The following is a 24,316-nucleotide window of genomic DNA, read 5'->3' as shown; positions in this document are numbered from 1 at the left end:
GTTCTGTGGATAAAACTCGCCCGCATTTGCCACTTGTTTTCAATATCACTTGCATAAGTTAAGAATGAGATGATAATTTTTTTGGAAATTAAGGCTGAATTTTAGCTACTGAGTTGGTAGCTTGAATCGGGAAATTTCCATGGGCAGACCTTAGGAGCCATGTTGAGTTGAAAATAAAACTTCTAACAATTGAATATAGGTTCATAATTAATAATAAAACATCCGACACATTTGAAATTTAAAAATAAACTCCCACTCATAAAACCCATTCAAAACTTTGAAATCTCCTCAAATGGTTAATCTCTTATAAAACAAACTAACAACCTACTATTCAGACATCACATCAAAGACAGCTGATCATTTCATCGACTCCTTAAACTGAAAATTCGAACCAACCGATTGAGATATTTGTAACTTTTGAAACTCAGTCAAACATTCATAATTACATATTTATAGCCTTTGGAGAAGTGTCAGCAAAGAACTCTGATGAGAATATTACTGTTTTTTTTCTATTCTATGTCTGTTACTCAAAGCATTCCGGAAGAGTTTTTAAAAACTCTTCCTAAAATCCCCAGCCTGTTTCTTCTTTAAGTTTAAAGAGCATTGAAAAAATATGGAAGGTGCCTCAATTATATGTTGGTGAAATAGATCTGAGATCTATCGTACTGCCCGTATCCTTATGACTTGAATTTCAGGTTGATGTAAAGATTTAGGACATGGAATCCCCCCAATGTACCCCCCCCCTCCCACCCCCTATCTCCCCCCCGTTCCCCCCCTCCCCCCGGCCCCCCCCGCCCCCCACACACACACATCCTTCTCCAACTCCACGGGTTGGCATGGTGGGGGCAGCACAGTGGCACAGTGATGAGCACTGCCAGCTTCATAGAGCCAGGGATCTGGGTTCAATTCCGGCCTTGGGTCACTGTCTGTGTGGCGTTTGCACATTCTCCCCATAACTGCGTTTCCTTCGGGTGCTCCGGTTTCCTCCCACAGTCCAAAGATGTGCGGGTTAGATTGATTGGCCAAGCTAAATTGCCCCTTAGGGCCTGATTTTACCATTGCGTCGCGCCCGAAAACGTGGTAAAGTCGGGTGTGAGGCCATTAACGTGATCCGCGCCCGTGTCTGCGCAGATTGCCACTTTACCGAAACCCGGGAATGGCGGCGATCCGCTTAGCGTCCAAAATGGGCGCAACGGCGATTTAAATGCGTTTGCATGCATTTAAATTGAATTAATGAACTGCCCGCCCAACTTTATCAGCATTTCCTCCTTTACCACCGCGTTTGCCAATCTGGAACCGCGCCGTAATGGACCTGCTGAATAAAAGTCTGAATTGGGCGCTCCAGCTGCTGAAGAGGCGCGTTCAGTGGTGGGGGGGGGGGAGGAGGGAGGCGGGTCAGATCATTCTCTGGTGGGGGGGGTAGGGGAGTGAGGTGGGTCAGATGTCTCTCTGGTGGTGGGGGGGAGAGCTGATCGTTGTCTGGTGGTGGGGGGGAGAGCTGATCGTTGTCTGGTGGTGGGGGGGAGGGCTGATCGTTGTCTGGTGGGGAGGGAGGAGGAGGCGGGTCAGATGTTCCTCTGGTGGGGGGATGAGTGAGGCCAGATTGTTGTCTGGTGGGGGGGGGGGGGGGGGTGTGAGGCCAGACCATTATCTGGGGCTGGGGGATGAGTGAGGCCAGATTGTTGTCTTGCGGGATGTATCTCTGGTGGGGCAGGGGGGAGGCCCGATCGCTCACTGGTGGGGTGGGGGGGCAGATGGATCTCTGGTGGGGGGGGCAGATGGATCTCTGGTGGGGGGGGGTCAGATGGATCTCTGATAGGGGGGGCAGTGGGGTCCGCTGCCACTCTGCGGGCGATCGGTGGAGGGGGTGGCGATCTATCTGGGTAGCGGAGGGATTGATAAGGGGGACAGTGATGTCCGTGGGTAGTGGGGGGGTGGATAAGGGGGATAGTGATGTGTGTGGGTATTGGGGGTTGGATAAGGGGGACAGCGATGTGTGTGGGTAGTGGGAGGTGGATGGATAAGGGGGACAGTGATGTCTGTGTGGGCCATCGCTCCCGCTTTCCACTCCCGGGCCGCTTTCTCCGCTTTCTGTGGCCCGGGAGCGATCTGACATGGGCGCGCTTTTTCAAATTTTTTCTAACTGCGCATGCGTAGTTCAGAGCTCCGATCATTTCGGGCGCGCTAAGCCCCACCCACACCATGAATGGGACTGGCGATTTTTTTTTCAGGCTGAGTGCGTATGGGGGCGCCTGAAAGCAGATTTCCAAGTCGGATCTGAATTACACCCAGATTCAGCACTTAGAGTGAAAATGGTAAAATCAGGCCCTTAGTGTCAGGGAGATTAGCAAGATAAATACATGGGGTTACGGGGATAGGGCCTCGGTGGGATTGTGGTTGGTGCAGACTTGATGGGTCGAATGGCCTCCTTCTGCACTGTAGGGATTCTATGGATTCTAGGTCACAGACCTCTCTTGCTTGCACGTTTACCCATTTTGGTCGTCCAGCTGTAGCTGAATCAAGGAACAAATAAATCCTCCAGAATTTCCTTTAAATTAGGAAAATCTTTCCGAGACTGAGTACAATCCATGCAAGAATAACCCATATAAATAACCATGTTTTTCTTGGAAACAATGAATTTATTGTTACTGCTATTTGATAGCATTAATTTTGTTTGTGTACCCACCGCATACGGAGTCTTGTCCCATCTTTTGCAAACTAAAGATTCTTTTCAAAGTGTTCTCGGGGTTGGGCAAGGTTTTTTGTTTAATAACGCAGAGGAAGTTCAGATTCCGCAAAGCTCATGCTCATGTGAAAGGACAATACAGACCATTATTTTGCATCTAAGTGGAAGCAATGATACAAGTAGTGTTAGTGCAGAAAAGTCACAATTACCACTGATTTTATTGGGGGAATGGCTGCGCTAGCTAACTTCTCATTGTTTTGAAGTGGGTAACCATGGGATTGTACACAAGCTCCAGGAAGTGAAGGCTCACACAATTACTAGTGGCGTGAGCCACTTAGTCCCTTGTTTCTCTCTCCCTTTCACTCTGTACAATGTGACCTTCTGATATAGGTGAGCCATTAGAATCATGCAGGTCCCAGGAACACCTGGCCATTATATTAAGGGTACTGCTATGGATAAAAACTGTTATTAAGTGAGTCACGTCCAAATAAGCAATAATTGACAGGTCTGGTGGAGCCACTTGCTTTGGTGAAATGCAAATAATGTTGACCCTTTACTGTTCTACAAGGATTTCAGAACACAGAGACAAAGAGATAGATGTGTGTGTGCTGCAGGCTCTTATTAAATATTGAGGTTGAGATTAAAACCATATGCTGGAGCTGAAAAACCAAATCTAAAACTCTTGTTTGTTCCTGGTCCCCGCAGGCCCCATTTTAGATATACATTTCACAGTGTCCAGAACTGACTGACATGGGTGTAAAGCTGCCAAGTGTTCAGGTTTCCAAAATGTTCTCCATTACTAACCCAACACTTATTCAATGATAATTAAAAAGACAAACTTCAATGTTGCACATAAAATAAAATGAAGCAGTTCAAAAGTAGCATTTTAACGAAATGCTTCAGATGGGTTTTGACGATCAAGTCCACGATTTGAACAAGCAATTCCGCATCATTCGGATGTTTTGAGGGGAAGTAATCTTATATTAATGAGGATTTTGAACAAGCCTCAATCCAATACGAGGAATAGCCTACTTTTGAGAACTTTTGCAGATAACCATCCCCCTTTAGCTACTGAGGCAACTTTTGTTACAACAAGTACAAGGCTGGCTGTAAAAGGAACTTTATAAGCATGGATTTTGCAATTTTTAGGCATGAATTAAATAGGATGCCCTCACTTAAAGTCGTGGTGGCATTCCTGAAAATTGCAACTTTAAGTGAAACAACTTTAAGTGAATCATGTGTTCCATTAAGAATCAATGTTAAAGTTCCTTCAGGCACGGTAGCACAGTGGTTAGCACTGCTGCTTCACAGCTCCAGGGTCCCGGGTTCGATTCCCGGCTCGGGTCACTGTCTGTGTGGAGTTTGCACATTCTCCTCGTGTCTGCGTGGGTTTCCTCCGGGTGCTCCGGTTTCCTCCCACAGTCCAAAGATGTGCGGGTTAGGTTGATTGGCCAGGTTAAAAATTGCCCCTGAGAGTCCTGAGATGCGTAGGTTAGCGGGATTAGCGGGTAAATATGTGGGGGTAGGGCCTGAGTGGGATTGTAGGGTTTCTATGATTTCTATGATTTGTTGCCTGGAGAAGCCATTGTACAATTTGAAATGCTGTACTGTGCATGTGCAGCACTGTACATTCCGAACTGGGATAACTTGCAAAATAAAATAAATAACTGAATATAATAGAAACTGTGTATAAATTCAAATTAGCTATCACTAACTTACCTAAACAAGCCCCAATTAGCACAGCTTCTGTGTCTCACCCACAGCAGTCCTGAAACTCAGTCCAGCTTTGTGGTTGCTTTCATTTCCCACTCTGTCTATCTCTCCCTCTCCTGCACGTCATGGTGACACAGTGGGTAGCACTGCTGCCTCACAGCGCCAGGGACAAATATCAAAGTTAATTAATTTAGGTAATTAGCATATCGTTACAAGATGCCATTCTCATTAAAACATGGAAATTGTCTTTGGGAATAGATGATAAGCAGGTGAATAGATGATTCCCGGCTCAGGTCACTATCTGTGTAGAGTTTGCACATTCTCCCCGTGTCTGCGTGGGTTTCCTCTGGGTGCTCTGGTTTCCTCCCACAGTCTAAAGATGCGCGGGTTAGGTTGATTGGCCATGCTAAATTGCCCCTTAGTGTTGGGGGACTAGCAGGGTAAATATGTGGGGATAGGGGTTGGGTGGGATTGTGGTTGGTGCAGACTCGATGGGCTGAATGGCCTCCTTCTGCACTGTAGGGATTCTATGATTCTTACCACTCTGTCTCAGCCACATCCCCCTGCCTCCTTATCTTGACCTGACACTCCCCTGTAGTGATTGTGATATATTCCTCTTTAAGATAGCAAGGCAGAAGTGGGTCTTCTGGCTTGAGGGACCAATGGGAACCAAGAGCAAATGATCACCCCAGAGGGTGGAGTCATCTCTCAGGCAGAATACATTTGGAAGCTCTATAGTAGGCATGTAAGGACTGGAGCAGCTGGGTAGACAACACATGGGATCAATGGTCAGAGCAGCGACTCCAGTGACCTGCTCATCCATATCCCTGCAAAGTTACACAAAGCCCCTCTTTACATGAACAGTCCTTGTTTTTTCCCTTCACCACCAGCTTAATCCTGAATTTAGGAACATTGAAACAGTAACTTTGATCGAAAGAACATATTGACAATACCGACTCAGAAATTGTTATGAAAAGGGGACTGTTTGAGTTTGTGAGGAGCCAGCTGCAGACTGCTATGCTCCAGCTGTTCCCCGATAGTTTAGCCCAGCTGGCTCGCTGGCATCATGATGGGCATTGGTTGGGGGAAGGTGGGGGAGCAATGGTGTTGGCATCCTGAGAGAGGGCAACATGTCCTGATCTCAGTGCAGTGCTGTTACTCCCACTGAGCTGAAACTAATCATAAGAACGTAAGAAATAGGAGCAGGAGTAGGCCATCTAGCCCCTCAAGCCTACTCCACCATTCAATAAGCTCATGACTGATCTGACAGTGGGTTCAGTTCCACTTACCCGCCCGCTCTCCATAACCCTTAATTCCCTTAATGGTTAAATATCTATCTATCTGTTACTTAAACACATTTAACGAGGTAGCCTCTACTGCTTCATTGGGCAGGGAATTCCAAAGATTCACTACCCTCTGGGAGAAGAAGTTCCTCCTCAACTCTGTTCTAAATTGACTCCCCCATATTTTGTGGCTATGCCCCCTAGTTCTTGTTTCCATTGTAAGTGGAAAAAACCTCGCTGCTTCTACCCTGTCTAGCCCCTTCATTATCTTATATGTCTCTATAAGATCTCTCTTCAACCTTCTAAACTCCAATGAGTACAGGCCCAGTCTACTCAATCTCTCCTCATAAGCTAATCCCCTCCGGAATCAACCTGGTGAACCTTCTCTGTACCCCCTCCAAAGCTAATATATCCTTTCTTAAATAAGGGGACCAAAATTGCACACAGTACTCTAAGTGTGGCCTCACCAGTACCCCTGTACAGTTGCAGCATGACCTCCCTGCTTTTATACTCCATCCCTCTCGCGATAAAGGCCAACATTCCATTTGTCTTCTTGATTACCTGCTGCACCTGCAAACTGAGTTTTTGTGATTCATGCACAAGGACCCCCAGGTCCTTCTGCACAGTAGCATGTTGTAATTTTTCACCATTTAAATAATAGTCCATTTTACTATTATTCCTTCCAAAGTGGATAACCTCAAACTTGTCAACGTTATACTCCATCTGCCAGATCCTCACCCACTCACTTAGCCTATCCAAATCTCTTTGCAGACTTTCCGCATCCTCCACGCAATTTGCTTTCCCACTCATCTTTGTGTCATCCTCAAACTTTGTTACCCTACACTGGTGTCCACAAAGTAGTGCCCAAAGTCTTGATGTTGACTAAGCTGCCTCCGAAGCTGCAAACACTGGCAGCATAAGATTATTATTGTGCGGGCTTGGCTACAGTGGCTGGAATTCTCCGGCCTTGCACGCCCTCCGAGCGCTGTCAGTGAGAACGGCGAATTTGGCACTCAGCTAGATATCTGTTCACTGCAGCGGGACCGGAGAATCCCAGCCGCGGGCGAGGTCGGAGAATGCCAGCCAGTGTCCCTGGAGGTAGTCATGTGTCTGAGGCTGCGTGTTCGCTGACACTACACAAGCTGATAGTGAACTTTCCCATTCTTTCTGCTATGATGCTGAAACGACACACTGCTGGCGTGAAGCAAGCAACCTTGCCGGACCCCTGAAGGCTGCCACAGCAAAGCTGCTCACTGGACTGTGTGATCCATGAGTACTTCTCTTGCATAATTATATTGGATGTGCCCCCCCATGTGCAGATCTCTTGTCACTCACGTTGTAACCCACCGGTTCTTAGAAATTGCAGAGCAGCGCCTCCTTAGAAAGACTGTCTTCCTCAGTAAGTTATTTCTCCTGGAGATTCTTGCTGCTGGGGGATGCCTAAAGGGAAGGACAAAAACAGGTCAAGGATTAGTCTGACTCTGCAATACTGAATAATAACAGGTGACTGGCTTCAGGCAGCTTGATGTTATCAAACTGGCTGAATGTGCACTTTGATGATGTGGGTACAAGTGATGGAGAGCAGCTTCAGATAAGCCCCCACTCTCAACTTTTCTAATACGTGCAGTTCTCAAGTTCCGCTGAAGCTTGCTGCTTGGAGAGGATAATCAAGCCACCTCTGGTTCCACTCTGCCCATCTTGTGCATCATTTTTCTCCTGCAGCAAGAGGGAGCAAGGGTTAGTGAGTGGATACTCGAAAGGAGAATGCATGTACGTAGATCTTCTGCTTGTTAAGCACATGCTAAGGTGGGGGGTCGGGGGGGAGGGCGGTTGCTGAAGAAGTAAAATGTAAACAGGATGTGGAAGTTTTGAAGGAAGTGCTTGGAATGTGAAGGAGTCTTCTGAGGATTATTTTACTCTGCAAAGCCTATCCAGGTGGGAACAGGATTTTGCAGGTGACTGCTGTGAAGGGAAGAAGGAAGGGGTGACATATTGTTTGCATTGAGAATGAGAGGGTGTTTTAGTGTGCCCTTGTGATAACTATTGAAGGATGTGATGCAGAGGAGGGAATTATGCTGGGGGAAGATGTTTTTGAGACCGATGGGAGAAATGGAGAGATGAACTCACCTTTGCTGTTCTTGTCAGCTTATTGAAACATTTCCTGCAATGAAATCCAGGAATTGGGGGCTAATGTTCCATCCAGCTGGTTATCTCAGTCATCCCTCTGGGTCTGGTGTATGTCAGTTGTTGCAATCATCCTGCCGCTCATCTGGAAGAATACATCTCTGCCCCGTCCTTACCTCTTCCACTGAGACCTCCAGGGAGGCTTTAAGGGGCTCTTGGGGTCTCGCTGTAGCAAACCTTGATGCAGCAATCTCGCAGAACAATCTGCCGGATGGGACTGAAACCCCACTTTATGCGGTGCATTTCCGCTTTAAATAGGCCTCAGGGGGCTCGCTGGAAATCACAGTCAGTTAACGGGCAAGCTTCCTTCTCGTTGCTGATGTGATTGATTTTTAAAAACCCTCCAGTCAGATGTTAACGACCCCTGGAATTAAAATACCGATTATTCCAGGCTGTCCTTAACCTGTACCTTGTTTTGAGAGGGTCAGAATTTCAGTGATGTGTCAATTATTCTTCAGAATTCTGAACTTTGTGCATACGAAATGGTATGCATGACTCATTCTGTAACTTGGTAAGGTTTCTCTATTAATATGAAGCACATGTAAAAGTCTTTCAGAACACACAATTTAACATTTCTCAGTCTTTGGCTCATTGTTCTCATAGATTTTAACAATTTTTTGGTATGTTACAACCTTAAAACATCTCTCGGTTCAAACATTGTGACAAGACATTTGAGAGGTTAATTGGGTTTTGGTTAGATAAGTCAATAATGAAGACTGAGATGTGCCTGAATCTCAGTACATGTACGTAGCACTCCTCTCTTTCCCCGCTTCCAAAACATTTTGATGTTTAGCTGCAGCGATTTATATTTTCCAGCAGCCAGTTTACTTCAGTACAAGTTGGCACCGATGCCGCTGTGCTAATTTATGTGGCTTCCTTGCAGGAAGAGATTTTTAAAAAAAATGGTACTGGGCCACAGAATTCTACTGGAGAACAAAAAATGTGTCCCTGCTCACAGTGGAATATTTTCAAGAAAAATAAAACCCTTTGCTGGGAAGATCTGCTTTGGTCGCTAAATGTGGTAACATCAAGAAGGGTATTTGGAAAGAATCGCCGCAAAACTAAACAATGGACCCATTTAGGATGGGCTCATTAATACCAGAGCTTTGCTCCATTGGGGATCCGTGGCAAATGGAAGATGGAGCCACTCCCAGAGAAGCAAATGCACATAAATGATGGAATGAGTTTTTTTCAAGTTTATTTATTATTAGTCACAAGTAAGCCTTACATTAACACTGCAATGAAGTTGCTGTGAAATTCGCCACACTGGGTCAATGCACCGAACCAGCACGTCTTTCAGACTGTGGAAGGAAACTGGAGCAAACCCACTCAGAGACAGGGAGAACGTGCAAACTCCAAACAGGCAGTGACCCAAGCCGGGAATCGAACCCGTGTCCCTGGCGCTGTGAGGCAGCAGTGCTAACCACTGTGCCACCGTGCCATCCCTGAATGACAATGTCTTGTAGAAATTCTGTCATTTCCGCCAGTAAGACATTAGTTACGTTAGCATAAGATTAATATTTCTGGCCTGGTCAATCTGAGAGAAATGGTAAATGATAGTGTGGATGTAAATATTATGGACAAAGCAGAGGTAAAATTTGTTGTCCACATTCAACCTCCTTTATTATTATTTATTCATTTTTATGGCATGTGGTTGTCGCTGGCTGGGCCAGCATTTATTGCCCATGGCTAAAAAGTTTAAAGTTTAAAATATATTTATTAGTGTCACAAGTAAGCTTCCATTGCAATGAAGTTACTGTGAAAATCCCCGAGTTGCCACACTCCGGTGCCTGTTCGGATACACTGAGGGAGAATTCAGCATGGCCAATGCACCTAACCAGCACGTCTTTCGGACTGTGGGAGGAAACCGGAGCACCCGGAGGAAACCCACACAGACACGGGGAGAACGTGCAAATTCCACACAGGTGGTGACCCAAGCCGGGAATCGAACCCGGGCCCCTGGTGCTGTGAGGCAGCAGTTCTAACCACTGTGCCCTCGTGCCGCCCCCTAACTGCCCCCTATATCAGAGGGCATTTGAGAGTCAACCACATTGCTGTGGGTCGGGAGTCACATGTAGGCCAGGCCAGGTAAGAACGGCAGATTTCCTTCCCTAAAGGACATTAGCGAACCAGATGGGTCTTTGTGACAATCGACAATGGTTTCATGATCATCATTAGACTTTTGATTCCAGATATTTTTATTGAATTTAAATTTCACCATCGGCTGTGGTGGGATTCGAACCCTGGTCCCCAGAGCATTAGCTGAGTTTCTAGATTGCTATTCCAGGGATAATACCACTACACCACTGCTTCCCTCAAATTCTCCCTATCAGCTGTGTCTTGCTGTGACACAATTAGAGGGGAAGCAAGTTCAGATTTTAGAAATCTATGCAAATTGCTAGATATCTCACACATAAATACATTCATGAAAAATAGAAGCAGGAATAGGCCATTCAGCTCTTTGAGCCTGCTCTGCCATTCATTATGATCATGGCTGATCACCAAATTCAATATCCTGAATCCACCTTCTCCCCACATCCCTTGATCACTTTAGCCCCAAGAGACATATCTACTCCCTTCTTGAAATCACACAATGGGCCCGATTTTACCAAAGTTTCGCACCCGTTTTCGGGCGGGAAATCATGGTAAAGTTGGGCGTCGGGCCTAAAACGCGGTCCAGACCCGACCTGAGGCCAATCGCGCCTTTACCAATGGCCGATCCGGGTGCCGATCCAGCGCGCGCCCGAATCGGCCAGCGGGCCGATTTAAATGCATTTGCATGCATTTAAATCAGCATAATGAAGCCCGTGCCCAACTTACTCAAGGATTCCCACTTTACGAGGCTCCGATCCGATCGGCGCCCGCCCATTTACCGTGTTGCTGAATTCAAGTCCGACAGGGCTTCAACTCAGCAACTGAACCGTCGAATTGCCCCCGACCACCCTTCGCGGACTGCCCCCACGCACCACCCCGGCAGCTCACCCTCCCCCCCCCAATTGGACCATCTGGGACGCAGGCCCCGCCAGCAGCCGCCCCCCCGCCCCCCCCCCCTCTCCCCTGCTGGGATCGGACCCCCCGGGCCCCCGACCTACCTTGATCGCTGGTGTCTGTCGAAAGCATCTTGTGATCCTGGATCCTGGCCTTGCTCCGGGGGTCCTGATGGGTAGGATGACGTCTCTTCATTTGATGGGGGGGGTAGCGGGGGGAAGTGACATCTCTTCCCTGAGGGGGGGGGGGGTGGGGGTGGGGATGTGCCATCTCTTCCCTGAGGGGGGGGGATGTGCCATCTCATCCCTGAGGGGGGGGGGGGGGGGTGGGTGGGTGGGGATGTGACATCTCTTCCCTGAGGAGGGGGGGGATCTGATGTCTCTTCCCTGAGGGGGGGGTAGAGGGGGATGTGGCATCTCTGCCCCTGGGAGGGGTGGAGACGTCACATCCCCCCCCACCCCACCCCTCTCAGGGAAGAGACATCACATCCCCCCCTGCCCCCCCTCCCCCCCGGGAAGAGACAGCACATCCCCCCCCTCTGTGCCTCCCCCCCTCCCTCTCAGGGAAGAGACGTCAGATCCCCCCCCCCCTCCCCCAGGGAAGAGACGTCAGATCCCCCCCCTCCTCAGGGAAGAGATGTCACATCCCCCCCTACACCCCCTCAGGGAAGAGACGTCAGATCCCCCCCCTCCTCAGGGAAGAGATGTCACATCCCCCCCTACACCCCCTCAGGGAAGAGATGTCACATCCCCCCCCCTACTCCCCCCCCCCCCCCCTCAGAGAAGAGACGTCACATCACCCCCCCTACCCCCCTCAGGGAAGAGACGTCAGATACCCCCCCCTATTCCCCCCCCCAAAGGGAACAGACGTCACATCCCACCCCCCCCCCCCCCCCCCCCCCCCCGCAACCACCAGGGAAAGTCAAAGGCAGCGCAGAAAGCAGTGCTGTCAGCACTGCCTCTGACTTTCGCGCTCGGGCGCGCTGAGCGCAGTTCGGTGCTCTGACAGATGCAAATGCGCTAGGCCCCGCCCACTGGATCCGTGCCGAAAAAAGGCGTATGGGGGCGCTGGAGCGCGGCTGCTGGGCGCGGGTCTGATTTACGACCGCATCCAGCACTTAGAGCCGATTTGGTAAAATCGGCCCCAATGTTTTGGCCTCAACTATTTTCTGTGGTGGTAAATTCCACAGATTCACCACTCACTGAGTGAAGAAATTTCTTCTCACCTCAGCCCTAAAAGTTTACGTCTTATCCTCAAACCCACCATCACCCACATTCTTTTTGAATCTACCCTGTTTAATCCTGTTAGAATTTTCTAAGTTTCTATGAGATCCCCTCATTCTTCTAAACTCCAAAGAATATAATCTGATGGCAAGCAATTGGATTTCAGGCCTGAGTGTCCCAAAGCCTTTAATCCGGTTGGTAACTGATGGCCTTGGCTGTTGGCTCTTTAATCTCTCCAACCAATATAGATATTGCTGCCTGCTTCCCAGGGATTGTGGGGTGTTTCCTGCCTCGGAAAAGCAGCCAGCCTAATCAAGGACCCCATGCCCCCCGGACATACTCTCTTCCACTTTCTACCGTCGGGAAAAAGATAACAAAAGTCTGAGGTCACGCAACAACCGACAGCTTCGTCCCTGCTGCCATCAGACTGTTGAATGGACCTACCTCGCATTAAGTTGGATCTTTCTCTGCACCTTAGCTATGGACTGTAACACTGCATTCTTCATCCTCTCCTTTCCTTCTCCCCTATGTACCCTATGAACGGTATGCTTTATCTGTGTAGCGCACAAGAAACAATACTTTTCACTGTATACTAATACATATGACAATAATAAATCAAGTCAAAAATCTTGTGGTGTGAGTAGCCTTATACTGACAGCCACATGTAACTGGTGATTTCCAGTTATGACAAAGGAGGTTTTCCTGTGAGGGTGTGTCAAACAGAAGGGGACATGAATTCAATGATGAGACGAGGACACTGTCTATTGTTATGACATCTCCATTTAATGACTGCTACCTGGGGCTGCAATCCACGCAGCAGGAGTGTTTGCAGGCTTGCTCATGCATGCTCTTTCATCATTATGATAATGATCAGCTTGTCACAGTCAAGATAATGAAGGCTGACACACCTTTAAATAGGATGCAAGGAATGGTTACAGGGAATTGACACTTTGCCTTTGCTACTCTGGTGACTTTTGTTACATTTCTTTATGCATTCCACAGGGGTCCCAGGGGTTGGCAATGTGAATCAAACCACCAACAAAAAAGACTTGCATTTATATAGCACCTGTCACAACCATGGGACATCACAAAGCACTTTGCAACCAATGCAGATTGGAAATGTAGTCACTATTATGGTGTGGGAAATGGAACAGCTAATTTGAACACAGACAGTTCGCACAATGTGATAACAATTAGATAATCGGTTATTGAGAAGTCGATTCTAATATGAATATTAACAAGGACAATGTTCTTCAAATTGTACCATAGTCTGATATAAAATGACAAGGGATGACTGCTGTCAGCATTGTGGGCATTTGCGCGCACAATTCTGCACATGAATGAGATGGAATCAACTGTTCATCACCCCCAACACCTCATCCCCTTTTATGTCACCTTCCCGTACAATCGCAGGAGGTGTAACACCCGCCCCTTTATCTCCTGGCTCCTCAGTGTTCAAGGCCCCAAGCACTCCTTCTGGTAAAGCAGCAATTTACTTGCACAACTTTCAATTTAGTCGACTATATTCGCTGCCCACACTGCGGTCTCCTCTACATTGGGAAGACAAAACAGACACTGGATGACGGCTCTGCAGAACATTTTCACTCGGTCCGCAAGCATGATCCCCCCAACCTTTTGGCCACTTGTCATTCCAATTCATCATCTTGCTATCAGGCTCACATTTCTGCCCTTGGTACGCTATAATGTTCCAATGCTGGCTGAGGAACAGTGCAACATCTGATTCAGCACTTTACAGCCTCCTGGACTTGACGGTGAAGACAACAACTTCAAACTCTGTCCTCCAATTTGATTCCCCTCCCCCCCAAGTATCTAACTTTCATGTTTTTTTCATTCAGACATTACTGATCTTTTCCCCTCTATTAACAAATTCTGCTATTTTGCTTTCATGTGGAGATGCCGGCATTCGACTGGGGTAAGCATAGTAAGAAGTCTCACAATACCAGGTTAAAGTCCAACAGGTTTATTTGGCAGCACAAGCTACAAGCTTTCAGAGCGCTGCCCCTTCAGACAGTGCTTTCAGACAGTGTTGACCATTTCCCCGCTATTAACAAATTCTGCTATTTTACTTTCAGACAGTGCTGACCTTTTCCCTGCTATTAACAAATTCTGCTATTTTACTTTCAGACAGTGCTGGCCTTTATTCTGCTATTAACTCCTCCTCTAGACCAAAGATTTAGATTTTAATACTATCTTTATGACTCCCTTTGTTTTGTGCTCCATGTTGACACCTTTTGTCATTTAATTTCCCCCACCCTTTAACCTATCTCTGACTTTGCATTTTGTTCCACCTGCCCCTCTCCCCCTTTTTCAACAGCATCAAACCCAACACATTTTGGTTCCAAAGAAGACTCACATCGGGCTTGAAATGTTAACTCTGTTTCTCTCTCCACAGATGCTGCCAGACTTGCTGAATATTTCCAGCATTTTGTGTTTTTATTCCGTATTAATTGAATTCAGTGAGATTTCTGTGTAGCACCACCAGATTTTCAAAATCATAGCAGTCTGTCGCATGTTGCAACTTCCTTACCACACAAAGAGACATGTTCGGTGAAATAGGAGGCCCGATCACAACTATTAGCCAAGCTGGGAATCATTTCTGAAGAACCCCACCTACAGGTGGAAAGAGTCTGAAGGCAGAATCTAGTCAGTGCAATTTTCATTTATGTCAGTGTCCTGCTCATATGTGTAGAATCATAGAATCCCGACAGTGAAGAAGGAGGCCATTTGGCCCATCAAGACTGCACAGTCAACAATCCCATCCAGGCCCTATCCCTGTAACTCCACTTATTTATCCTGCCAATCCCCCTGACAATAAGGGGCAATTTAGCATGGCCAATCAACCTAACCCACACATCTTTGGGCTGTGGGAGGAAAGCAGAGCGCCCAGAGGAAACCCACGCAGACACGGGGAGAATGTGCAAATTTCACACAGTCACCTGGAGCCGGAATTGAACCCAGGTCCCTGGCTCTATGAGGCAACAGTGCTAACCACTGTGCCACCGTGCTGTCCCTTACAATGAAGCTTGTACAAGTGTACAATGAAGTGGACCAAATGCCATCCTCACCATTGCTTTCTGATGCCAATATTTGCTGCTATCCTATTCCACCCCATCCTATTATTGTGAGATGTATACTTGTTCAGTTTATTTCACCCCAGTTCTTACCACATTGTGAAACTCTGTTGTGTGTGTCTATTAATACCTAAATCTTATTGATTGCTGTTACGTACTTAGAGTGGTAGCATCTCTTCTGCTATAACCTCACACGCTCTGTAGTGACGTAAGCAAAGAGATTTGTGGGCTTTTGTGGTTCTTCCATTCTAGACCTGGAATAAGCAACATCTTCTTAAATAAACTTGCATCATGTTTCACTACAACCCACGAGTGTGGCACCTCATTACTTTTCTCTTTGTGGTAGTTACCAGTTGATATGTAACAATTGCCCAGAGCTGAAACTAGAGAAAGAACACCAACATTGTAAGCTCTAAGCTCACATGAGGAGGAAGCTCTGCAAATAATAAGTACATAATAAGTAATACTGTCCTTGGCCAGGGGGAGGCGATGGCCTGGTGGTATTATCACTCGACTATTAATCCAGAAACTCAGCTAATGGTCTGGGGACCCGGGTTTGAATCCCGCCACAGCAGATGATGTAATTTGAATTCAACAAAAAAAATCTAGCATTGAGAATCTGCTGATGACTATGAAACCATTGTCGATTGTTGGAAAGACCCGTCTGGTTCACTACTGTCCTTTAGGGAAGGAAATCTGCCATCCTTAGTTGGTGTGGCCTACATGTGACTCCAGAGCCACAGCAATGTGGTTGACTCTCAACTGCCCTTGGGCAACTAGGGTAATAAATGCTGGCCAGCCAGCGACATCCATGTCCCACAGATGAATAAAAAATGAAGGGTGTGAGAGATGACAAGATTAAAGAGATGAGGTATTGCAAGAGAAATTGATAAAGGCTGGTCAAACTCATCATGTGTGGTGTCAGTTTCATGCACTTCCTTCAATTCCAGTAATAACCTTCCAGTCTCCTGCAATTTCTTCCAGTCACTCTATGCATAACTAACCAGGCTATTCTGTGTTTAATATCATAGGAAATGCCATGGAGGAAAAGGCCGAACACCAATACCCTGATGATGACCTGACTACACGCAGATTCACAACTGCTGCCACTTCAGTATCCACAACTCCTGCTACACCCTCCCCAACTCCAACATGGCATCACAATAATTCCAGCACTGGCTCAGAGAAACCCACTGGCAAGGAAGCAGATGGTAAGTTACAACCGGTTTGACTTTGTATGGCATAAAACCTGGAAGTGGAAGAGAAGGAGCATGCCATTTTTGTACGGCAGATGGAGAAACACCTACCCTTGACAAAGAAGCCAAATTTTGGAGGCCCAATGTTGAAAATGGAATAGGATCATAGAATGATAAAGAACAGAAGGAGACCATTCGGTCCATTGTGCCTGTGCCAGCTTTTTAAATGAGCTCTCCAATCATATCCCATCCACAAGTCTATTCCCATTGTTCAGTCAACAGAATCATTGAATTCTTACAGTGCAGAAGAGGCCATTCGGCTCATCGAGTCTGCACCAACTCTCTGACAGAGGATCTTACCAGTGTCTCTTCCCTGGCCTATCCCCAGAACCCTGCACATTTCCCATGGCTAATCCATTTAACCTACACATCTTGGAACACCGAGGGGCAATTTATCATGGCCAGTCCACCTAACCCGCACATCTTTGGACTGTGGGAGGAAACCGGAGCACCCGGAGGAAACCCAATTTCCCCTTCATGCATTTATCCAATTTTCTTTTGAAAGTTATAATGAAGCCTTTCCCTATTGGGAAATGCATTCCAATTCATGACAACTTTCTATGCAAAAGAAAAGTGTTTCCACATGTCACCTTTGTTTCTTCGGCCAATCACCTCATGCCTGTGACCTTTGGTGACTGAACCTCCTACCAATAAAACCCATTTCTCCTTAAAGTCTTTCAGGATTTTGAACACTTCTAATTTTCCTTTACCCCTCTCCGCTGCAAGGAGCGGAAGTCCAGCTGCTCCCATCTCTGCCCGTAACTGAATTCTTTCACACCTGATACAATTCCAGCAGTCTCCTCTGCAGCGTCTAACAGGCCTTGTCATTCTTTCTAAATTAAGATGAACAGAATTGGACCAAACTTCAGCTGGGGCCTGACCAGTGATTTGTAAAAGCGTGGATAGATTCCTTGCTTCTATTTATAAAGCCAACAATCACGTCAAATTTCCTAGATGAGTTCAAAGGCTTGTGTTTGTACCATTGGTTTCTTTGTTCCTATATCCAGTTTTAAAATTGTATCATTCAGTTCATATTGTGCCTCTGCGTTTTTCCTATCAATCTGACTGACTTCATGGAGGCAATTTTCCCGTCTCGCCTGCCACGGGAATCATAGCGGGTGGGAGGCGGACCATGCAAAGGTCCCTTGACCTTGGGCAGCAGGATTTTCCGGTTTTGGGGTGAGCGCGGCCAGAAAATCCCGTCCCATATCTCTCTGCATTAAATTTAATTTGCCATGTGTCTGTTTATTTCGCCAGTCTATGTGGTCCTGTGTTTACTATCCCTCCCTCCCCTCACGGCTTGCTACATTCTGAATTTTGAGTCACCTGAACTTTGAAATGGTGCCCTATCTACCCAATTCTTGGTCCTTAATCAAAATATATCAAGATGAACAGTGGTCCCAGTCCCAGAGCCTGGGGACACCACTGCACATTTCCCTTCAGTCTGCAAAACAACTCTTCATCACCACACTCTGCCTTCTGCCTTTTGACTGTTTGGTGACCCTGTAAATTATTGTCCCTTTATCCCGTGTGCTTCAATTTTGCTAACAAAGTGAAAGAATTATAATTGAAGAGCACTCTTTATATGTGGAGGCAGTGGCAAAGGTTTCAATGTTTATCGGTGAAATGATGGAGAAATGCGAGTTCACTTCACATTAGGTGGATTGGCCATGCCAAATTGACTCATTGGGTGGGATTTTACAGCCTCGCTTGTCCTGAAACTGTAAAATCCTGCCCATGGTCAACAGACCTTTCCGTGCTCCGCCCCTCGCCTGCTCCGATTCCCGTGGTGGGCGGGCTGGTAAAATTCCAGCCTTGTTGTCAGGGGGATTAGCAGGGTAAATATGTGAGTTTACGGGGATATGGCCTCGGTGGGGATTGTTGTCGGTGCAGACTCAGTGGGGTCCTACGATTCTATGATCTATAACATTGGAGGAAACTAGTTAGGATTTGCAGAATGCCTTGGAGAAAATGACTGTACTGGAAATTTCTGAAACTAAGATATGTTGGAAAGGTGGTGGTGGCGACTTCAGGAATTGCAGCTTCACTGCTTCAAATGATGCCCTGTAGGTTTGTCTGAATAACGCACATACTTTCATAGGTTTTCTAAGTCCTGGTTGGGACTACTTGACCTGTTCGGACATCGACCAGTCGCAGCTCAGAATCTGCATCAGTGAACTGCAGGACTAGACATGAATGCTATTCTCTCTCCAAGTGTAGCACTAAACTTGCTTCAGCCCCCTCCTAGTGTCTTCACATGAAGGAGCTCAAATATGGTTCAGCACACTTGACGCGGCAATAGAAAGGCTGTCAGAAATTAGTCCATCTGAGACTACTGTCCCTTTGAGGTGAAAACAATCCCAGATCTCTAAGGCTTTGAGGAACCCATCTCAGCCATCCTTTGCTCAGCTTTATCTTACTTGCGGATCATAAGAACTAGGAGCAGGAGTAGGCAATCTGACCCCTCGAGCTTGCTGTGCCATTCAATAAGATCGTGGCTAATCTTTTCGTGGACTCAGCTCCACTTACCTGCCCGTTCACCATAAGCCTTAATTCCTTTACTGTTCAAAAATGTATCTATCCTTGCCTTAAAAACATTCAATGAGGTAGCCTCAACTGCTTCACTGGGCAGAGAATTCCATAGATTCACAAGCCTTTGTGTGAAGAAGTTCCTCCTCAACTCAGTCCTAAATCTGCTTCCCCTTATTTTGAGGCTATGCCCTCTAGTTCTAGTTTCACCCGCCAGTGGAAACAACTTCCCTGCTTCTATCTTCTCTATTCCCTTCATAATGTTATATGTTTCTATAAGATTTCCCCTCATTCGTCTGAATTCCAATGAGTTTGGCCCCAGTCTACTCAGTCTCCCCGCATAAGCCAACACTCTCAACTCCGGAATCAACCTAGTGAATCTCCTCTGCACCTCCTCCAATGCCAGTATATCCTTTCTCAAGTAAGGAGACCAAAACTGTACACAGTATTCCAGGTGTGGCCTCACCAACACCTTATACAGCTGCAACATAACCTCGCTGTTTTTAAACTCCATCCCTCTAGCAATAAAGGCCACAATTCCATTTGCCTTCTTAATTGCCTGCTGCACTTGCAAACCAACTCCTTGAGATTCCTGCACAAGGACACCCAGGTCCCTCTGCACAGCAGCATGCTGCAATTTTTTACCATTTAAATAATAATCCATTTTGCTGTTAATTCTACCAAAATGGATGACCTCACATTTACCAACATTGTACTCCATCTGCCAGACCTTCACCCACTGACTTGGACTATCTATCTCCCTTTGTAGACTTTCAGCATCCTCTGCACACTTTGCTCTGCCACTCATCTTAGTGTCATCTGCGAATTTTGACACACTACACTTGATCCCCAACTCCAAATCATCTATGTAAATCGTAAACAATTGCGGTCCCAACACTGATCCCTGAGGCACACCACTAGTCACTGATCACCAACCAGAAAAACACACATTTATTCCCACTCTTTGCTTTCTGTTAGTTAACCAATCCTCTATCCATGCTAATACATTACCCATAACACCATGCATGCACCTTTATCTTATGTAGCAGTCTTTGGTGCGGCACCTTGTCAAATGTCTTCTGGAAATCCAGATACACCACATCCACAGGTTCCCCATTGTCCACTGCACATGTAATGTTCTCAAAGAATTCCACCAAATTAGTCAAACATGACCTGCCCTTCATGAACCCACGCTGCGTCTTAACAATGGGACAATTTATATCCAGATGTCTCGTTATTTCTTCCTTGATGATAGATTCAAGCATTTTCTCGACTACAGAAGTTAAGCTAATCGGCCTATAGTTACCTGCCTTTTGTCTACCTCCTTTTTTAAACAGTGGCGTCACATTTACTGTTTTCCAATCTGTGGGAACCACCCCAGAGTCCAGCAAATTTTGGTAAATTATCACTAGTGCATTTGCTATTTCTCCCTCCATCTCTTTTAGTACCCTGGGATGCATTCCATCAGGACCAGGAGATTTGTCTACCTTTAGCCCCATTAACTTGCCCAACACTACCCCTTTCGTGATAATGATAGTTTCTAGGTCCTCACCTGCCATAGCCTTCATGTCATCAATTTTTGGTGTATCATTTGTGTCTTCCACTGTGAAGACCGACACTAAATACCTGTTCAATGCCTCAGCCATTTTCTCATTTCCAGTTATTACATTCCCCTTCTCATCCTCCAAGGACCAATGTTTACTTTAGCCACTCTTTTTCATTTTATATATTTGTAGAAACCTTTGCTTTCTGTTTTTATATTCTGATCTAGTTTACTCTCATCTTCCATCTTACTTTTCTTTATAGCTTTTTTCATGGCTTTCTGTTGACCTTTAAAGATTTCCCAATCCTCTAGTTTCCCACTAATCTTTGCCACTTTGATGCATTTTCTTTCAATTTGATACCCTCCTTTATTTCCTTAGATATCCATGGCTAATTATCTCTTTTTCTACAGTCCTTCCTTATCGCTGGTATATACTTTTGCTGAACACTGTGAAAGATCACTTTGAAGGTCCTCCACTGTTCCTCAATTGTCCCACCATAAAGTTTTTGCTCCCAGCCTACCTTAGCCCACACCTCCCTCGTCTCTTTGTAGTCTCCTTTGTTAAAGCACAAGACATTGGATTTTACCTTCTCACGCTCCATCTGTATTTTAAATTCAACCATACTGTGATCGCTTCTTCTGAGAGGATCCCTAACTGCAAGATCATTAATTATTCCTGTCTCAATACACAGGACCAAATCTAGGATAGTTTGTTCCCTTGTAGGTTCCATTACATACTGTTCAAGGAAGCTATCACGGATACATTCTATGAACTCCTCCTCAAGGCTGCCTTGACCGACCTGGTTTGACCAATTGATATGTAGATTAAAATCCCCCATGATAATTACTGTACCATTTTTACATGCATCAGTTATTTCTTTGTTTATTTCTCGCCCCACCATGATGTCATTATTTGGTGGCTTATAGACTACACCTATCAGTGACTTTTTCTCCTCACTATTTCTAATTTCCACTCAAATGGATTCAACCTTTTTTTCCATAGAACCTATATCATCTCTCACTACTGCCCTGATGTCATCCTTAAATATCAGAGCTACACCACCTCCCTTACCTTCCTGTCGGTCCCTTCGAACAGTCTGATACCCCTGGATATTTAACTCCCAGTCGTGACCATCCTGCAACCATGTCTCTATAATGGCCACCAAATCATACTCGTTCGCAATGATTTGTGCTGTCAACTCATTTACCTTGTTTCCAATGCTACGAACATTCAGATAAAGTGCCCTTAAGCTAGTTTTTGTACTTTCTTTTAGAATTCTAACACTTCCATTAATAACATCACCTGAGTTCTCCTTTCTTTTAACTTTTTTCCTGATTTTTCATGTAGTTGGAACCTTCTCCCCACATTTTGCCCTTGCACCCTCCTTCTCTGACTTCTTACATAGGATCCCATTCCCCTGGCATATTAGTTTAAACCCTCCCCAGCCGCTCTAGCAAATACTCCCCCTAGGATATCAGTACCAGTCCTGCCCAGGTGTAACCCATCCAATTTGTACAGGTCCCACCTCCCCCAGAACCGGTCCCAATGCCCCAGGAATCTGAAACCCTTCCCCTGACACCATCTCTTCAGCCACGTATTTATCTGACATATCCTCTCATTTCTACTCTGACTAGCACGTGGCACCGGTAGTAATCCTGAAATCACTACCTTTGAGGTCCAATTTCTTAACTTTTTTCCTAGCTCCCTGCATTCTGCTTTTAGGACCTCATCCCTTTTTTTACCTATGTAATTTGTACCAACATGTACTACGACCACTGGCTGCTCACCCTCCCCCTTCAGAATGTCCTGCAGCCGCTCCGAGACATCCTTGACCCGAGCACCAGGGAGGCAACATACCATCCTGGAGTCTCGTTTGCGGCCACAGAAACGCCTGTCTATTCCCCTTACAATTGAATCCCCTATAACTATTGCACTGGCACACTTTTTACCCCTCCCCCCTGCAGCAGAACCAACCGTGGTGCAACGAGTTTGGCTGCTACTGCTTTCCCCAGAGAGGCCATTCCCCTGAACAGTATCCAAAGCGGTATATCTGTTCTGCAGGGGAATGGCCACAGGAGATTCCTGCTCCACCTGCCTATCTCTCCCGCTCTGTTTGGTGATCACCCATTCCCTTCCTGCCTGCGGAGTCTGAGCCTGCGGTGTGACCACCTCTCTACATGTGCTATCCACGATACTCTCTGACTTGTGGATGCTCCACAGTGTCTCCAGCTACCGTTCCAGTTCTGAAACTCGAGCTTCCAAGGAGCTGTAGCTGGAGACACTTCCCACACACATGCTGACCCAGGGGATTGGAACTGTCCCCAGCCTGCCACATGGAGCAAGAGGAGCTAACCACGGCTTGGAGCTCTCCTGTCATGTCTTACCCCTTTAAATTAAACTTTTGAAAAATGTTTTGTTTCAGATTATATCCAATTTTCTAGGGCCCTTCTTTCCTGCTCCCTGTTACTACTGAATATAACCTTTTCAAACAATAAACCACAGAAATTACACAGAAACATTATTATAGTGTAGAATAACTACAATGCCAAGAGCAAAAAGAAAAAATAACACTTACTTACCAATCAGCACTCTCCCTTGTAGCCTCTGCTGCCTGTTTCACCAAACTCCCTGTGTTCACCCAACTCCAACTCAGTCAAACAGCACTCACCGTGCAGACCTCTTCGTAGAAAGAGCAGACGACAAACTTGGACCAGTAAGGTAACTCACATAAAGGGCAAAGGTGGCATTTAGAAGTAGTTGTAGATAGATTGGATGGATGTATTGCCACCTTTTGAATGAATGCTGTTCAGCTTGACCACATGTAATTCTGAATTAATTTCTGTATATGCCAGCAACCCTTTGGAGTTAGATGCTTCGAAAGGGGAAATATTGACATCTGCTTATGAAGGCAATAAGTAGAAGTTTCTCATTTCTGGGGAACAGTTCTGGTGCGAGGTTTTGCTGATGAACCTGATGCCAATGGCTGGTAAATCAAAGTGTATTCCAATCCAATATATAGTGCCAGCAATAAAGTTTGAAATTCAATAAAGTGGACGTGGGCATCAGTCTGCCTCCATAAAAGAATTAGAGATTGCATGCTGTTCAATGAAGCTCCATCAGGTTAGAAGGCACTGTGGCTCGTTGGTCTAGCGGTATGAGTCTCGCTTTGGGTGTTGCAATCAGCGTGTCCGCGAGAGGTCCCGGGTTCAAATCCTGGACGGGCCCTTTACTGTTATTTCCTATTGGGGCGGCATGGTAGCACAGTGGTTAGCACTGCTGCTCCTCAGAGACACGGGTTCAATTCTGGCCTTGGGTGACTGTCTGTGTGGAGTTTGCACATTCTCCCTGTGCCTGCATGGCTTTCCTCTGGGTGCTCCGGTTTCCTCCCACAGTCCAAAGAGGGTTATGTTGATTGGCCATGCTAAATTGCCCCTTAGTTTCCCAAAATGTGTGGGTTAGGGGATTAGCGGGACAAATACATGGGATAGGGGCTGGGTGGGATTGTTGTCAGTGCAGGCTTGACGGGCCGAATGACCTCCTTCTGCACTGTAGGGATTCTATGACACTTTTGTGACAAACCTATGGGCATATATTTTGGGTGGGATTTTCCATGCCCCCCGCTTCCCCCTCTCCCTGCAGCGTGTTTCGTGGCGGTGGAGACATCCCGCCATTGGCTGGCGACAGCATCTTCTGATCCCACCGCTGTCAACAGGTCTTCCTGTTGTATGCAACCCTTCCCATCAGGAAACTCCCGCGGCCGGTGTTTGCCATCGACAGGACTGGAAGATCCCGCTGGCAGGAACGGGCTGAAAAATTCT

At 46.4% G+C, this 24,316-nt stretch overlaps 1 protein-coding gene across 4 annotated transcripts in view; it reads left to right on the top strand.

Annotated features, from left to right (window-relative positions):
- The window catches only part of fbln2 (fibulin 2), a 235,781-nt gene that overhangs the window by 39,663 nt on the left and 171,802 nt on the right, over nt 1-24,316 (top strand). For all 4 annotated transcript variants that reach the window (XM_078209667.1, XM_078209664.1, XM_078209665.1 and 1 more), the window contains one exon: nt 16,201-16,380. In XM_078209667.1, coding sequence (XP_078065793.1) covers nt 16,201-16,380 — 180 coding nt within the window. The remainder of the gene's footprint in view (nt 1-16,200; nt 16,381-24,316) is intronic.

This window comes from Mustelus asterias, chromosome 3, assembly GCF_964213995.1.
Source record: "Mustelus asterias chromosome 3, sMusAst1.hap1.1, whole genome shotgun sequence".
In the NCBI taxonomy this organism is placed as follows: domain Eukaryota; kingdom Metazoa; phylum Chordata; class Chondrichthyes; order Carcharhiniformes; family Triakidae; genus Mustelus; species Mustelus asterias.
The sequence above is the reverse complement of the archived record's forward strand: the minus strand, read 5'-3'. Positions and strand labels throughout refer to the sequence as shown.